The sequence below is a fragment of the Actinia tenebrosa genome, unplaced genomic scaffold (genome assembly GCF_029948245.1).
Source record: "Actinia tenebrosa isolate PJP-AT-01 unplaced genomic scaffold, QUT_ActTen_1.0 PGA_scaffold0__85_contigs__length_37466705, whole genome shotgun sequence".
Taxonomy (NCBI): domain Eukaryota; kingdom Metazoa; phylum Cnidaria; class Anthozoa; order Actiniaria; family Actiniidae; genus Actinia; species Actinia tenebrosa.
The window spans coordinates 25,361,106-25,376,636 of NW_028292569.1; the positions used below are offsets into that span (position 1 = coordinate 25,361,106).

A 15,531-nucleotide genomic window follows, 5' to 3' on the forward strand; every position below is an offset into this window, starting at 1 on the left:
TTGCAATCTATTGCACAGCTATTTTTCAAGACGGCGCAGAGAACTGTAAAAGGGACTATTTCAAAGGGAATGAAATGTAGTCTTAATTAGGATAGCATCACGCCCAAAGTGAAAATTTTCTAATCCTGTTTTTTCCCCAGGTGTTTACCATGGTATTTTTTCTCGAGATGATATTAAAACTAATGGTGTTTGGCCCCAGGGGCTACGTCAAAAGCAGATGGAACATCTTTGATGGGTTTATTGTTATTATCAGTGTGATAGATTTAATGGCTGAACTGTTAATAACAGAGCATGATTCAGGCCTTAGCGTTTTAAGGACCTTTAGATTGGTATGTAATTCATTTTTGCTAGTGTATTTTCGTCGCCATTTTATCCATCTTATCTCATTATTTGCATACTTTGTCTAATACAAATTTTCCTTCCTTCTTTCTTTGATTTTTTATTTTCTTACTCGCGGTGTTCCCCATTTACTCATTAGCGCAACCATTCGTCTCACCCATCCATTATAATCCTGTATGTTTTTTGTTTTTGTTTTGGAGATTTTTTGCTACCTTTTAAGCTGCTGGTCGTAGTACTTTGCTCGATCTCTTCCGACTCCATGGGCCTTTCTGAAATAGTGAACATAGTGCATTGTGGTCTAGCTAGGGTACAAACAACAGCATATAATGACACACAATAAAGCACCGATGTTTGTACACTCTCTGGACCACATGCACCTTGTTTGCTATCTCAGAAAAAGTATATGCCAAGTGTAATTCCCTTGAATATTATTTCTTTCTTCGCCGCTCACAACTAAAGCAAAATATCCTAGATGTTTTAGATAAAAGTCATTAAACCCGTGAAATATATATTAAACTAATACACTTTAGTAGACCCTAATTCCATTGTTTTCTTTTGTGTCTATTTGACTATTACACGTTGACTAGTATTTTTTATTTCACGGGTTAAATGCCTCCATTCTAAGCGGGGACCCTTACGTTTAAATCAAGAGAACATTAAATATATATTATCATTAATACCATCTACCATTTAAATATTTCCCTCCTGGTTGCTATTAGTTACGTGTCTTCAAGTTGGCTCAGTCATGGCGTACCATGAATATGTTACTGAGTACCATCGCACGCAGTGTTGGTCAGCTTGGAAACCTTACGCTAGTCCTTGGAATCGTAATCTACATGCTAGCAGTCGTTGGTATGCAAATCTTCGAGGAATACTACACGGCAAAAAATTTCGACGGAGAGATGCCCAGGTGGAACTTTACGGATTTTTGGCACTCGTTCATGATGATATTCCGTGTGTTGTGCGGGGAATGGATAGAACCATTGTACGATTGTATGAGAGTAAGCAATGTCTGGGCCACGCTTTTCTTTCTGACCACCCTCATCATTGGAAACTTTTTGGTGAGTATATCAGTTGAATAGATTCCATTCTTGAGAGAGCAATGGTATACATAGCTTTTCCCCCCTATTTTTACACTTTCCACTTTTCTATTTTCCTTTCTTCCAAAACAAATTGAGGTGAGAAATAGAGAGAAAAAATTTTTAAAAATCCTCTTCATTGGCCAATTTTCACCCGTGCTTCTTTTTTCCAGGTGCTTAATTTATTTCTTGCTCTGTTACTCAACGCGTTCGCTCGAGAGTCCCTCGAAGAAGAAGCACAGAAAAAAGCCAAGCAGAAACCAAGTAAATTCGCTCAAGGAGTGCAAAGACTCAGCAAGGTACTGCGTCTGCGTGGATCGGTTTCGAAGCCTACCAAAGTAATACCAACAATCCGAGTACAACAGGATGGTGAAGGTACACCCGATGGCCCGACATTGAATGGCGAATCAAGAGTCACAGGTATGATGAAATTTATAACTTGCGCATGCGCTTTGGAAGATGATCGACTTTTGCCCACTCAACATCACCCAAATACCTGTCAAAGGATAGGAAAATAAGACCTTCCATCTGGATTTTTCCACCATCTGGGTTTGCTCGTAAATATACTTCACAGTAATTTTTTTGAAAACGCGTCCCACATCGAAAGGAGTGACTAAGGATGTTTAGGCACCAGCGATGCAAGCGGCAAAACGGGTATGCTGGTCATAGCAAGGGGTTCATCATCTTTTGCAAGTAAGCTCACGATTGCCGATGGTTGGTGAAGTTTTTCTTTACAAGTCGGTGTAGAAATTCAAGTCCAAGATCTGAGATTCACAGTTCAAGATTCAAGGCTCAAGATTCTCAAGACTCAAGAATCAAGATTTCTGAAGTCAAGAACTGGAAGTTGTATCCTCCTCCCTCCGTTGGATTATTCCCTAGGTTTGTCCTACTTCGACAACCTAGGAATATTTCCTTCAAGGGCACTGATTATTAATATTTTTGGTATATTATTTTTTGGTCAAATATGTTCTCGGTACATAGGCCAAATACATTAGAATTAGGGCTTCCACGTCAATTACAGAAGCTTAGACAGCCGGTCACTAGGGATGAAATTATTGCGGCCATTGGAAAAGTTCTTGGAAACGAATTGCGTACTGCCATAAAATGTGTTCAGGTGTCTAATACAGGTTATTCTTGTAGAGTAACGTTTAAGGAGGAATCTCATAGATAAAGGGAACAGTTATTTACGAAAGGAATCTATATTAGGGGCTGTTTTTGCTTTTTCAATGGGGTTGAATCACCTCAACAAGTTGTGACGGTTTCAAACCTCCCTTGTGAGGTGGAGGATGACGACATCAAGGAATACTTTGAAAAATATGGGAGCGTAAATCAAGTAGTGAGAAATTTAGACAAATTTGGCTTTGAAACTGGAGATAGACGGCTTTTTGTGACATTAAATGAGCATATTCCTACGAGTGTTCTTTTGGACCCGTTTATTGCTCATATTAGATACCGTAGTCAGCCATTATGTTGTTTCTCATGCAACTGGTGGGGACATTCAAATACAAGATGTCCCCTAAAAGGTGTCTGCAACCGCTGTGGTGCGCAAGGTCACCATTCTTATGCTTGCTCGAAGGATCTTATTGAACCCCCTCGTTACGCTATAGATCGTCCTGAAGGACAGAACTTTCCGCAACATCCTGCTCTTTCTCTCCCAGAGGAGTCTCAAGAGTTGACAGAAAATATATCTCAGTCAGGTGTGATCACTGAAGTTGTACAGGAACCTACAGATTTGCGTTCTTCTTTGCAAAAGGATTCCTCCTCAGAAGTTGTTTCTTCGCAACCGCTTTTTCCTAATCCTTCTTCTCAGGATTCTCTTCAAAATGTTGAAGTACTATCTCTGTCGTGTGATTCTAACTCTTCAATTTCCTTGGGAACATCTTTGTCCTCTCCTTCATTTAGTCATATGGTCAAACAAAACACGACGAAGGAAAAACCTGCTGAAGGGATGGACATTTGCTTTACTAATTTACGTAACCTCAAAAGATCTGTGGATCCAAAGGAGGTTATTACTCAACGTTCTAAAAAGAAACCCTAATTTTTCTTGCGTATTTATATAGTTATCTATATTTCTAATCATATATTGAAGGTTTAAAAAAAAAAAAAAAAAAAAAAGTGTATTGAAGTATGAATTGTTTACGTAATATATGTGTTATATGAATAATGTTACAAATAATGTTATGATTATTGAAAATGTTGAAATTGATGGTTTATTAATAAGCAGTTATTCAGAATATTGAAACTATCATAAATACTTGTTGATTTTTGTTTAAAATGAGGGCTCTCACTATAAACATAAATGGTCTGCGAGAGTATGTGAAAAGAACAACATTTATTTTTTGGCTGTCTTCCTTATCTCGCCCGCCTGATATTGTGAGCATCCAAGAAACTCACTGTATTTCACAACAAGAACTCAATAATTGGTTTGATAATTTTCCTTATCTAGCTTTTGGAGATTTCAACACAAAGCATTCTGGTGGTACTGCAATTTTGTTAAAGCGTGCCTCTCCTTTTTCTGTACTTAAACAGTACTCGGGTATCAATGGCCGCTTCACTTATTTAGATGTCCAATATGACTCTTGCAAAGTTTCTATCGTCTCCCTGTATGCTCCCAATCACAATCCTGAAAGAGATGGTTTTTTGACACAAGTAAATGATAGGCTTGATCCTACGTCTGACATTCTCCTCTTAGGGGATTTCAATACGGTTTTTACACCTATTCTGGATCGTCGATCCTTTAATTCTGTACTACCTGCTAGTTATGACAGTGCTACTGTCCTTCCCATCTTATTCCATGAAAATCGCTTGATTGACATTTGGAGGCACTGTCATCCTAGAACCAAAGAATTTACTTATATCAGTACTAATGGCATGGCTGCGTCCCGCATTGATATGATCGGACTTCCATTGCGATTTGTTCCTCATGTTTCTGAGTGCAGTATTTTACCTTGTCCGCATTCTGATCACTCTGCTGTTTTCCTTGATTTCATATTGCCTGAAGTTCCACCCAGAGGCCCTTATTTTTGGAAACTCAATGTTAGTATTTTGGATAACGATGCATACGTGGAGCTCGTAAGGGACTTATGGAAGTCCTGGCAACCTCAGAAAGAGTCATGTACGTCATTGCTTGTTTGGTGGGATATAGGTAAAAGAAAGATCCAACAAGCCACCACTAGGTTTTGTTCCAAGTTATCTTTCAAACGACGGGCATCCAGGCATTCCTTGGAAGCTCAAGCAAGATCATTAAAAGTTCTGGTAGATGGGGGAGATCTCTCTGTTCTAAATCAATACCATAGTGTACTCAATGAATTAGAATTGTTTGATCGAGAGGCAGCCAAGGCGGCAGAAATAAGAGCTCGTACCAAATGGACTGAAGAGGGTGAGAGATCCACTTCCTTTTTCTTCCGTATGGGAAAGAAGAATAGGGCCAACAAAATGATTGATCTTATTCTAGATAGCAATGATCAATACGTTTCCGATCCTGAGAATTTGAGGCAGGCTTGGTTCTCTTTTTACAAGGGTTTATTTACTTCACAAGAAACTGATGAAACCATTGCAGATGATTTTATTTCTAACTTGGAACGTAGAATTCCTTTAGAAATGAAAGATGTGTGTGAGGGTCCTTTGACCATGAAGGAATGTCTTGAGGCTCTTGAGGGGATGCCGTCAGGTAAAACGCCTGGTTTTGATGGTCTTCCCAAAGAATTTTATCTAAAGTTTTGGGATCTCATTGGAAAGGACCTGGTAGCTGTACTTAATTATGCCTTTAGGTGTGGTGTACTATCAGTTTCTCAGAGGAGAGGGATTATAACGCTCTCATATAAAAAGGGAGATAGATTTTTGATGAAAAACTGGCGTCCCATCTCCCTATTATGTACAGACTACAAGATAGCTTCAAGATCAATCGCGGGCCGTCTACGAAAAGTGATCGCTTATGTTGTATCTCCTGACCAGACCTGTTCGGTACCTGGCAGATTTATTGGTGAAAACATCAGGCTTCTTCAAGATGCTGTTACATATGGCAAAATAACTAATTCACCTCTGGCCTTATTGTCTTTGGATCAGGAAAAAGCTTTTGACAGGGTGGAATGGTCCTACATGCTCAGAGTCCTTGAAGGCATGGGGTTTGGACCTTCCTTTTGCTCGTGGGTACGCTTGTTCTATACTGGACCTCAGTCTTCGGTATTGGTAAATGGCTTCTTTACACCTTTTATAAATTTATCGAGGGGTGTAAGACAAGGCTGTCCACTGTCAGCGCCCCTTTACGTACTGATTGCCGAATCTTTAGCGTGTCGTATTCGTGCGTCAATCTATTTAAGAGGTTTGGTTCTTCCGCACCCTGATTATGAACCAGCACTTATTTCCCAATACGCTGATGACACGACCCTGTTATGTACAGACGACGATGAAATATCCACTGTCTTCTCCATCTATGAGGAATATGAAAAGGCATCTGGGGCTAAGATTAATAAAGAGAAATCTAAAGGGCTTTGGGCAGGCTCTTGGAGAGGTCGTAGTGATCCTCCCATTGACTTGCAGTGGTCTTCAGACAGTATTCCTTGTCTTGGCACATGTTTAGGAAATGATGATGTCTCTCATCCAAATTGGGATGGTCGCTTAAACAAACTTTCTAGTGTAATAGATTCTTGGAAACATCGTAATCTTTCCTATTCTGGTAAGGCTCTTGTCCTGAATGCACTTGGCATGGCAGGTCTATTGTTTTGTGCCTCAGTACTAGCCATGCCAAACTGGGTCTTGGCGCAAGCTTCCAAGTGTACTTTGGATTTTTTTTGGTCGGGGAAAAAGCATTTGGTGTCACAAAACGTTCTTTTCCAATCCACCACTCAAGGCGGGTTTGGTTTAATTGATATACAATCAAAGGTGCGCGCACTCCATTGTCAGTGGATAAAGCGGTGGGCCCTGTCCCCATCGAAATGGTGTGCTTTCTTCTCCTTTTTTGTGGAGAAAGTATTTGGTGATGATTTACGTTCTGTTCTTTCATATCCTGCATATTATCCTTCTCATTTACTACCGGATTTTTATGCCTCACTTTTAGATGCTTGGGCATACGTCGGTGGCCATTTCTCAGTTCAATTGAAAACTTTTGCTATTCTGCGGTCCTCTGATGGTAGTGCATTGTCTATCTCATCTCTTACTACAAAATCTGTTTATTCAAATATCATTGAAAGGAATGTCATGCTTCCTAATTGCGTTCTGAAATTTCGCCCAATCTTTGGCGAGCTCTATTGGACGGACACATGGTCACAAGTGAACATTATGCCTTTGGATCGTCAAGTTCGTGATCTATCGTGGAAGATTTGCCATGGAGTGCTCTATACCTGTGATCGACTTGTCAAGTTTGGTATGAACATTGCTGATCCTTCATGCTTTTGTGGACATCCTTTGAAAACTCCAGTTCATTTGTTCTTTGAATGTAACCTCATGCAAGAACTGTTACTATGGGCTCAGACCTTATTTCTGCGTGTTACTCCCTTGTCGCCATCCCTTCAATCTCGTCATATGCTATTTGGATATGACAATCATGAACGGCAGATTATTCCACCTGTTTTTTCCTATTTTCTTAATCTGTTGAAGTACTTTGTGTGGTTGGCTAGGAATGAGTATTGCTTTGAAGGTACTCTCCCTGTTGCCTCTGTGGTTAAAGCAAAGGTTGTGAAACGACTTAATATCCATCTGCTCTGTTACTCTAAACGTTCGGTTAGTCGAAAATCAAGGCGTTTTTTCAACAGATCCTGGAATGTTTTGGGAAAGTTTTCTCCGGATATTACTGTTATAACCTGGTCAGCCTAAAAGTAGTTTTCTTTGTCTTCTTTTCACTTGTACTTGTGTAACGTTTATGCAAGGGAAAACGTTGTGTTCGCTTGAATATACCTATGAAGTGTTTTGATGAGTATAATCCTAGGTAGACCAGGATGATACTCTATATGTAAATGATGTTTTGATTATCTTTTTGTATTAGTGTTTATTGTAGTAATCTGTAGTGTGTAGGTCTACATGGGGGGCGGGGCTCATCACCCCGGCGTGTCTCTGGCGTTCATGTAGGACCCCCCCTTGCTAAAGACCACCATGCTGTCCCTTTTGCACATCTTGGGACACTGGTGCGAAGCTAAAACAAAAAGGGGTTAATCATCTACGGTCTAGGGGCCGACTAACCTCTCCCTTAGGCTTTGGCCGAGCTTCCTGATCAGTCTGTAAATCCAGGGATAGCGGTGTCGGGGTCGAAATCTCCGGCGTAGCCGTAAATGCTTCGCGCTGCCATACGACGGTTCAGCACTCGATGTCTGGAAGTATGGTCCTTAATTAATCAATCAATAAAAAGAATCCTAAAAACTGGTCTACTTAGCAAAGGACAATCTTTAGGTGATTTTAGCCAATAATAATTAATATTGGTCCCATCATAGCTGGATGTGATATGGCAGCTAAAAATAAGCATTCTTTTCTTTGGCAGATTCGTGTTCAACTTTTCCTTCCCCGTCCATCATTAGTGCTGTGGCAGCTTTCCAGGGCAAGAGAGGGAAAATAAACAGAGATACCATCAAGAGGGTAAGAGTACAATAAAGTATGACCGTCATAATATGATCTATGTTCTGCTGTACCATGCAGTACTGTGCTGTGTCTTGGCTTGCCGTGCTGCAACTTGTTGTGCAGTCTACTGCTGTGCAGCGCTGTGCTGTGCTGTGCTGTGCTGTGCTGTGCTGTGCTGTGCTGTGCTGTGCTGTGCTGTGCTGTGCTGTGCTGTGCTGTGCTGTGCAGTGCAGTGCTGCGCGGTGCTGTATTTTGCTATACAATCGTTCTGTTTAAGTTTGTCGCATCAATTCTACCATTTCTTCGTTAATCATCATTTTCTCACTGACCTGTCGTATGTTTTTCAGCTTTCAATCGCACTAGAGTCCGCAACTAACGACACAACAGCAAGCACAGCCTTAAGCCTCGCTGCGTCATCCACTTCTCTCTCCAACCAAGAGAACGAAGACGACGAACCAAAAGACCGCCCCATGACAGAAGTAGAAGAGTGCTGTCCCTGGTGCATGAAGAAGGCGTCCTGCAACTGGATCACTATATGGAAGCAGACCCGGTGGTATCGAGCATGGAGACAAACCCGTTTTACTGTAAAGAACTTTGTAGAGCATCGATACTTTGAATGGGCAGTGCTTGTAATTATCATGGGCAGTAGTTTTGCACTGGTGAGTTGAAGTACAGCTTATTATCAAAGACAGCTCGTGCAAAGTTTCATCAGTTAAGACATCAAACAACAACTACAGCATCAACGCGGCAGCCATGTTGACTGGAACAATGGCTTTTCCCCTACGCAATGTCGTATACAAGCGCTTAAAGATGAGGTCAAACGCGTAGTTAAACAAAGGTTTTTATTCTTATGGGAAACGTGGCAAACAAACAAGTTCCATCATCTTTTCATTTTCATTTTTTGTTTTTGTGTGTGTGTTTTGTTTTTGTTGACGCAAGCGTGAGTGTCGTATATAAAGTTTAAAAATGGTCTCGACATCGTTTCGTATGGTATTTTAAAGTTCCACGCGTATGTGTATGCACTAATTCATACTCGTAATTATCCATAGAACGAGTCGATTGACGGAAGACAAAAATCCCGAAAAATAGCAAGTTGTCTTTGACGCGCAATTATTAAAAAAAAAAGGTATAATTTACATTTTTTCGTTGCCACGTGTAGGTTTTCGAGGACATTAATCTGCCATCTCGTCCAAGACTTCAGCAAGCCTTGAAAATCTTGAACATCTTCTTTGCTGTGGTATTTAGTGCCGAGTTCCTGCTCAAGGTTTTCGGACTGGGTCTGGTGTCGTACTTTAAGAATTTCTGGAACTGCTTGGACGTGTTCATTGTCGTTGTAAGTAACCTTTACTATTTCCTTTGGATGAGGTCTGGTAACGAGTGCGTACCGCAAGGAGTTATGGGTCTGAAATGAGAAAAAAAAAAGTGAAAAAATTAACTCAATCCCATACTGCAACGTAGAACATCTCCGTTACCACTCCTCATCTAATAAAGGAGGAATAAATTTTTCGTGGTGTGATTTCATTTCTCTGATATTCGAAACATAAATATATAAATAAATATCGTCACTCACTGATGATTTTCATAGGCGCCATGTTGGATGAATTTAACAAAAGATTCCTCATTAGTTTCTTTTGTTATATCCACCAACATGGCCGCCGTATCTTTTGTTACCTCATCCTCTTGGGAATGATTGCAAATGCAACTTACTCCTCTGAGAATTCTTTGTGGCTGGCTTAGGATCGTTGTAAACCCCGTTTTAAGTGATTGTATTATCTTACTTTTTAGATCTCCATAACCAGTGTCATCACAGACTCCACGGACTCCGACAGTAGTTTGTCATCATTTCGATCGCTAAGAACATTGCGTGCCTTAAGACCGTTACGGGCTATCTCACGTTGGGAAGGAATGAAGGTAAGAAAATGTCAGAAAAAACTGACCCCTTGCAGTCAGTCGAATGCAGCTCAATTTGGAGGAAATAACAATAGGTTTCCAATTCTCAGGAGATTGAAATTCTTTTGTTTTGTCCTCCAAATTGAGCTGCTTTGACGTCACATGCAAGGGGCCTATTTGGAGGATATAAAAATAGGTTTCCAATTCTGTTGAGATTGAAATTCTTTTGTTTTGTCCTCCAAATTGAGCTCCTTTGACGTCACATGCAAGGGGTCTTTTTGGACCAGTTTACTTGATCACGTGATTTACGTGAAAGCAATGGGAATCGAGGAATCCTAAATATTTTTTTATCTCCCTGAAGGTTTGTTATTTTTCACATTATTTAAGCAGTTTTCGTATAACTGGGAAAAAACTCATCGTAGAAAAGGTGCCGTGTCCGAGCATTTTGATTGGATGGAGAGTATCCTCACGCGCTATGATTGGTTAAATCTATATCGTCAGTTCCGTTTCCATTTTCAATTTCCTGACATGGTAAAATGTTTTCCAGGTTGTGGTCAACTCCCTTCTATTCGCAATTCCTGGTATTGGTAACGTGTTACTGGTGTGCATGGTGTTCTGGCTGATATTCAGTATCATGGGTGTCCAGTTCTTTGGTGGTCGCTTCTACAGATGTGTAGGAATCAGTGGAAGCTTGATCTCTCATGACGTCGTCAACAACAAGAGTGATTGCATAGCCAAAGGGTTTCGATGGGTCAATTCCAAGATTAACTTCGATACGTCATTTAATGGATTTATGGCTTTGTTCCAAGTGGTAAGCGACTGCAAACATTATTATTATTTATTAGAAAATATCAATTGTAAATTCAATCGTAATAGCTGATATTTTTTCTGATATTTTTTAGTCCTGTCTTCCCCCGACTTTCGGCTTTCCTCCATCCGCAAAAGCAATAAGCTAAATTTTAATCCGTTCTTTGAGGAGGCTTGCCCTGGCTTTGAACACCCTAGAGGTGCGTGCCCTGACTTAGATCACCTCAGAGGTTGTTTCAGGGTTAAATCTATGAGTTAGCCAAGCCCTGACTTAGATCAGCCCAGAGGTTGTTTCAGGGTTATACAAAATTATTGTGTCGATTTTTCAGGCAACTTTTGAAGGGTGGATGGAAATCATGCGAGATGCTGTGGACGCCAGAGGGGTAAGCATGGCAAATTTACTATGTCCCTTGCAGTTGTTCACTTCCTCCCATTCATTTCATCACTAATATTTAATACATCATCAATTAATTTTTGTTGGTGGTGTTTTCATTTTCAGGTGGATCTTCAACCAGCAGAGGGACACAACTTCTCAGCTTACGCATACTTCGTCATCTTCATCATCTTCGGTTCATTCTTTACCCTCAATCTCTTCATCGGTGTCATCATCGACAACTTCAACCGCCTCAAGAAACAAGTAAGCTTGATCGATCAAAAAAAATTGTTGAGTGGCGCAAGCCAAGAGAAAATGAACTAAGAGAAGGAATCTCTGTTACTTATTTCATGTTTGTGACCATCATGGGTTTTTTCGAAAAAAGAAAAGCAAACATGAGCAAACAGAGTAGAGCGCGTGCAGAAAAACAATCCGCAATCAAATAAATGATTCTAAAAATAGCATCAAAGATTCTAATAATAGCGTCAAAGAGTGTTCATGATGGGGCGCGGGGATTCCTTCTCTTAGTTCATATTCTCTTGTACAACCCTATTAAGCTTGGATGTGCTCATAAGAGTGTGTCCATACTTAGTTCCTGAGGACGGTCCTTGAGAGTAAATTTACTGTTGGGCACAAATGTGAACACAGCTAATATTGAAACACTTCACCCACGACAAAGGAGGGGTACTGGGCACCAGTACAAGGTTGGGACAAGGTGTCCGAGAACTGTAAGTATGTACATGCTCTAAATATCTGGCGCCCATAATACAGATTGGGCTGCCTGTGGTTAGATGGCAGAAAAATAAAATCCCTTTGCTCTCGGGAATTTAATTCTTTCTCATGTAAAACGATCGTATTGTTCCTGCCATCTAACATGGCTGCCGTCACGTGGTGGTGCAAAATCTCTATAGCATGAAAAAATATTTTCTTCTTGTAGTACGAAGATTTTGGCGCCCTTGATGTCTTTCTTACTCCATCACAAAGAGCGTGGTTCTGCACGTTGAGAAAAGCAGCCAATAAAAAGCCAAAGAAAATGATCAGTCGACCAAAGGTAACAAAGCCATCTATACTTTTCCCCAGTCTCCCTCAATTTACTCTTCTCCTCCCCAGGCTTATTGCTTTTGTTTTTTTCTTGTCCCATCCTACTTCCTCAATTCTGAAGAACCTCAAGCCTCATCACCAAAACGAGGCTGTTAATGACAAGTGGGTTTTAGATTCTAAGGGTTTTAACATGTGAATAATGTTATTTCAGGGCAAGTTAATGGCCAAGTTGTTTGATGTTGTGCACGGTTCTCGTTTCGAGACGATCATTATGGTTCTTATTTGTCTTAACATCTTTGTCATGATGATACAACACTACGGACAGAACGACGACTTCAAGCTTGCTTTGAATATCCTTTGATACGATGTTTGTGACCGTCCTTGCATCCAATTATCCATCTATTAATCCCAACCTTTTTGTCAACCCATCCGTCAATCCTATAACTTCCATTTATTCATCCAATCCAGGTCGATAATAAATCCATTCATTCAATAATATTATCCATTCATCCATCCATCTATCCATCCATCCATCCATCCATCCATCCATCCATCCATCCATCCATCCATCCATCCATCCATCCATCCATCCAGTGCATATCCTATCATGTTGTTAACCTTAACAGATCTTACTGATCATCAACCTGTTTTTTACTGGTGTCTTTACACTAGAGGCCATCTTACGTATCATCGTGCTTAGACTCCATTACTTCAGGCAGCCATGGAACATCTTTGACTTCGTGATCGTCGTGTTATCTATCTTGGGTAAGTTCCCGATTGTTCACTTGAGTGTTTGTTGCTTCATCCTTTTCTTCCTTTCATCCTTTTATTCGTTTTCATTCTCTGTTGCGCTTTTTTTATTCCCAATCCTTCTTCCCTTCTTTTTTTCAAATTTCCTCCTTATCTTCTTTTCCTCTTTCTTTTTTCTTCCCTTCCTTCTTTTCTTCAATAAATCAGCTAATAACTTTGTTAAAGTGTTAAGCTAGTCTTCTAGCAAGCCACAATATTGTGAACAACAAGTAAAAAGAAGTCGTAGAAATATCTTCCCATTTTTCTTTTCTTCATCATTTACTTCTTACTTTTTCCCAGTTAGTTTTTACTACATCTATAATTAAGTATGCTAAACTTGTATTACCCTCACCTTGGATTCGATTCCTGAACTCGGCATCACATATGAGTAAAGATTGTTAGCTCTCTTCCTTGATTCGGAAGTTTTTTCTGGAGTTCTCCGCTTTTTCTCCCTCCGCAAAACCTATAACACGCTTAATTCCAGTTGAACCTGTGACTTAGCCATGCCATAACTTAGTTTAACCCCAAGGTTTTTTCAGGGTTTGATCTGTGAGTTAGCTGTGTCCTGACTTTGATCATGAGTGCAGTGGCTGTTTCAGAGTATCGATAAAAGTTGTTTGAAAGTTTGCACTTCCCTGGCCATTCTCATCACGCTGACACCAAACTAACCTCTTCACTTTTCCATTATTAACCAGGCATTATTCTCGAGTATCTCAAGTACGAGTTTTTCGTAACACCAAGCTTGTTCCGCGTCGCAAGAGTATTCAGAATCGGTCGTCTTCTTCGCTTCTACAAAGGAGCTCGAGGAATACGTCGTTTACTCTTCGCTCTCATCATCTCTCTTCCCGCGCTTTTCAACATTGGTGCGTTACTGTTCTTGATCATGTTCATCTACTCTATCATTGGCATGTCATCGTTTGGTTATGTCAAGCGGACCGGCGCACTCGACAGCGTCGTTAATTTTGAAACCTTCAGTAATAGCATGCTTTTGTTATTCCGACTATCGACGTCTGCTGGTTGGAACGACGTGCTGAAACCTCTGCTCATCCAACCACCTGATTGCGACCCGTACCTTAATGGAATGCCTAATGGAAACTGCGGGACTCCTTGGTTAGCAGTCTTGTTTTTCACTACCTTTATCCTCTTAACCTTCTTAATTATCATCAATATGTACATCGCTATCATCTTGGAGAACTTAAGTCAAGCGCACCAAGAGGAAGAAGTAGGCATCACTGATGATGACTTAGACATGTTTTATTTCCACTGGGAGCGATTTGATCCAGGTGCTACTCAATATATACCACATTCAGCTTTGTCCGACTTTGTGGATGGCTTAGAACCGCCTCTAAGGATACCCCAGCCAAATAAGTACGCCTGTATAAATCTGAATATTCCGATCAAACAAGGTGATCGCGTTCACTGCTTCGATGTCATGCAGTCTTTAGTTCGTCGAGTTTTAGGTGACATCGAAGAAGAGGGTCAAGGAGGTTCGTCCGTTGCGTACACTCTCATGAAATCTAAAATGGAACAACATTTCATCAATTCATTCCCAAAAAGATCCAAGACACGAACTGAGAGTACAACATTGCGCAGAATTCAAGAGGTTCGCGCAGCTTCTGTCATCCAGAAAGCCTTCAGACAGTACTTATTTAACAAGGAGCTACAGAGGTATCGCCTTGCAAGGAGCTTGGAATCTGTTGCTATGATTGAACGCAGAAGAAGCTCAACGGCTCGCGTATTGCCTCGTGTGATTGAGGTTAAAGTAGAGGCAGTCCCAAACGAAGAAACAGTTTGATTTACCTGCAACGATTCTATCACATTTTTCTTCACCGCACTTTATAAACAGAAAAAGCAACGCTCTTCCTCACTACTCCTGTAAATAAAAGGACAAATTATTTCTGTGGTAAACATTTCCCATTGACTTAAAAGACTCTCAGAAATAGCGCGCCATTCCTATGGATATACCATACGACTATGTCCTTGTCCTTGTTGCCATAGCAACGTAACCACAGATGTAAATACTACAAAATCTGTAAATACCATATACACACCAAAAACTGTTAAACTTGTCAAAGCAGAAAAAATCCAGAGAATTGTACGATTATTTTTTACTGTAGAGTGTCGAAACACACGAAAGGAAAGCAGATATTTTCTAATTTTGTAATAGCGTCAAGGCGCACATTAAAGAGCGGCTTTTTCTACTTTGGTGTCTGGTGGAATTAAATTTTAAGCCTTTGGACGATGCGAAAATGCGCGGGAAAACAGTGCAAGAAATCTCCTAAATCGATTTTTTTAATTGCTGGGTTACCTGTGGAGAGGTACAGGGGTGAATACCATTTACCCGAAAAAACCGAAAATCCCGGTTGAAAAACAAATGATGTGCCTCATTCCAATCGGAAAGTTCAGGAAAACTTTGTCTTCCGATTGTGGTATTTTATTTTTCCCACTCTTCTTGGGTCTTCCGGTAGACGCGTGTTCCATTCGTTGAAAGTCAAATTTTCCCGCGCTTTTCTTAACAATAGCAAACAAATTCCCTAACCATTGGTTAAATTGGTGAGCACCCCAGATTTACGAGATTGCCTTCTCCGCCATATTGCAAAATTTCGAGCATTTTCATTGGTTAAAGTTGTCACGCGACAGTTGAGAAAACTACTGGCTTTCTCCTAA

At 40.4% G+C, this 15,531-nt stretch overlaps 1 protein-coding gene across 2 annotated transcripts in view; it reads left to right on the forward strand.

Annotated features, from left to right (window-relative positions):
• LOC116301158 (sodium channel protein 1 brain) overlaps positions 1 to 15,065 on the forward strand; it is a 44,538-nt gene extending 29,473 nt beyond the window's left edge. For both annotated transcript variants that reach the window (XM_089037343.1, XM_089037347.1), the window contains exons 11-24: positions 141 to 329; positions 1,059 to 1,400; positions 1,592 to 1,838; positions 7,888 to 7,982; positions 8,312 to 8,623; positions 9,124 to 9,297; positions 9,750 to 9,875; positions 10,402 to 10,665; positions 10,991 to 11,044; positions 11,161 to 11,298; positions 11,972 to 12,085; positions 12,287 to 12,425; positions 12,709 to 12,840; positions 13,560 to 15,065. In XM_089037343.1, coding sequence (XP_088893469.1) covers positions 141 to 329; positions 1,059 to 1,400; positions 1,592 to 1,838; positions 7,888 to 7,982; positions 8,312 to 8,623; positions 9,124 to 9,297; positions 9,750 to 9,875; positions 10,402 to 10,665; positions 10,991 to 11,044; positions 11,161 to 11,298; positions 11,972 to 12,085; positions 12,287 to 12,425; positions 12,709 to 12,840; positions 13,560 to 14,659 — 3,426 coding nt within the window. In that variant the 3' untranslated portion in view covers positions 14,660 to 15,065. The remainder of the gene's footprint in view (positions 1 to 140; positions 330 to 1,058; positions 1,401 to 1,591; positions 1,839 to 7,887; positions 7,983 to 8,311; positions 8,624 to 9,123; positions 9,298 to 9,749; positions 9,876 to 10,401; positions 10,666 to 10,990; positions 11,045 to 11,160; positions 11,299 to 11,971; positions 12,086 to 12,286; positions 12,426 to 12,708; positions 12,841 to 13,559) is intronic.
• Positions 15,066 to 15,531: the final 466 nt, after the last annotated feature.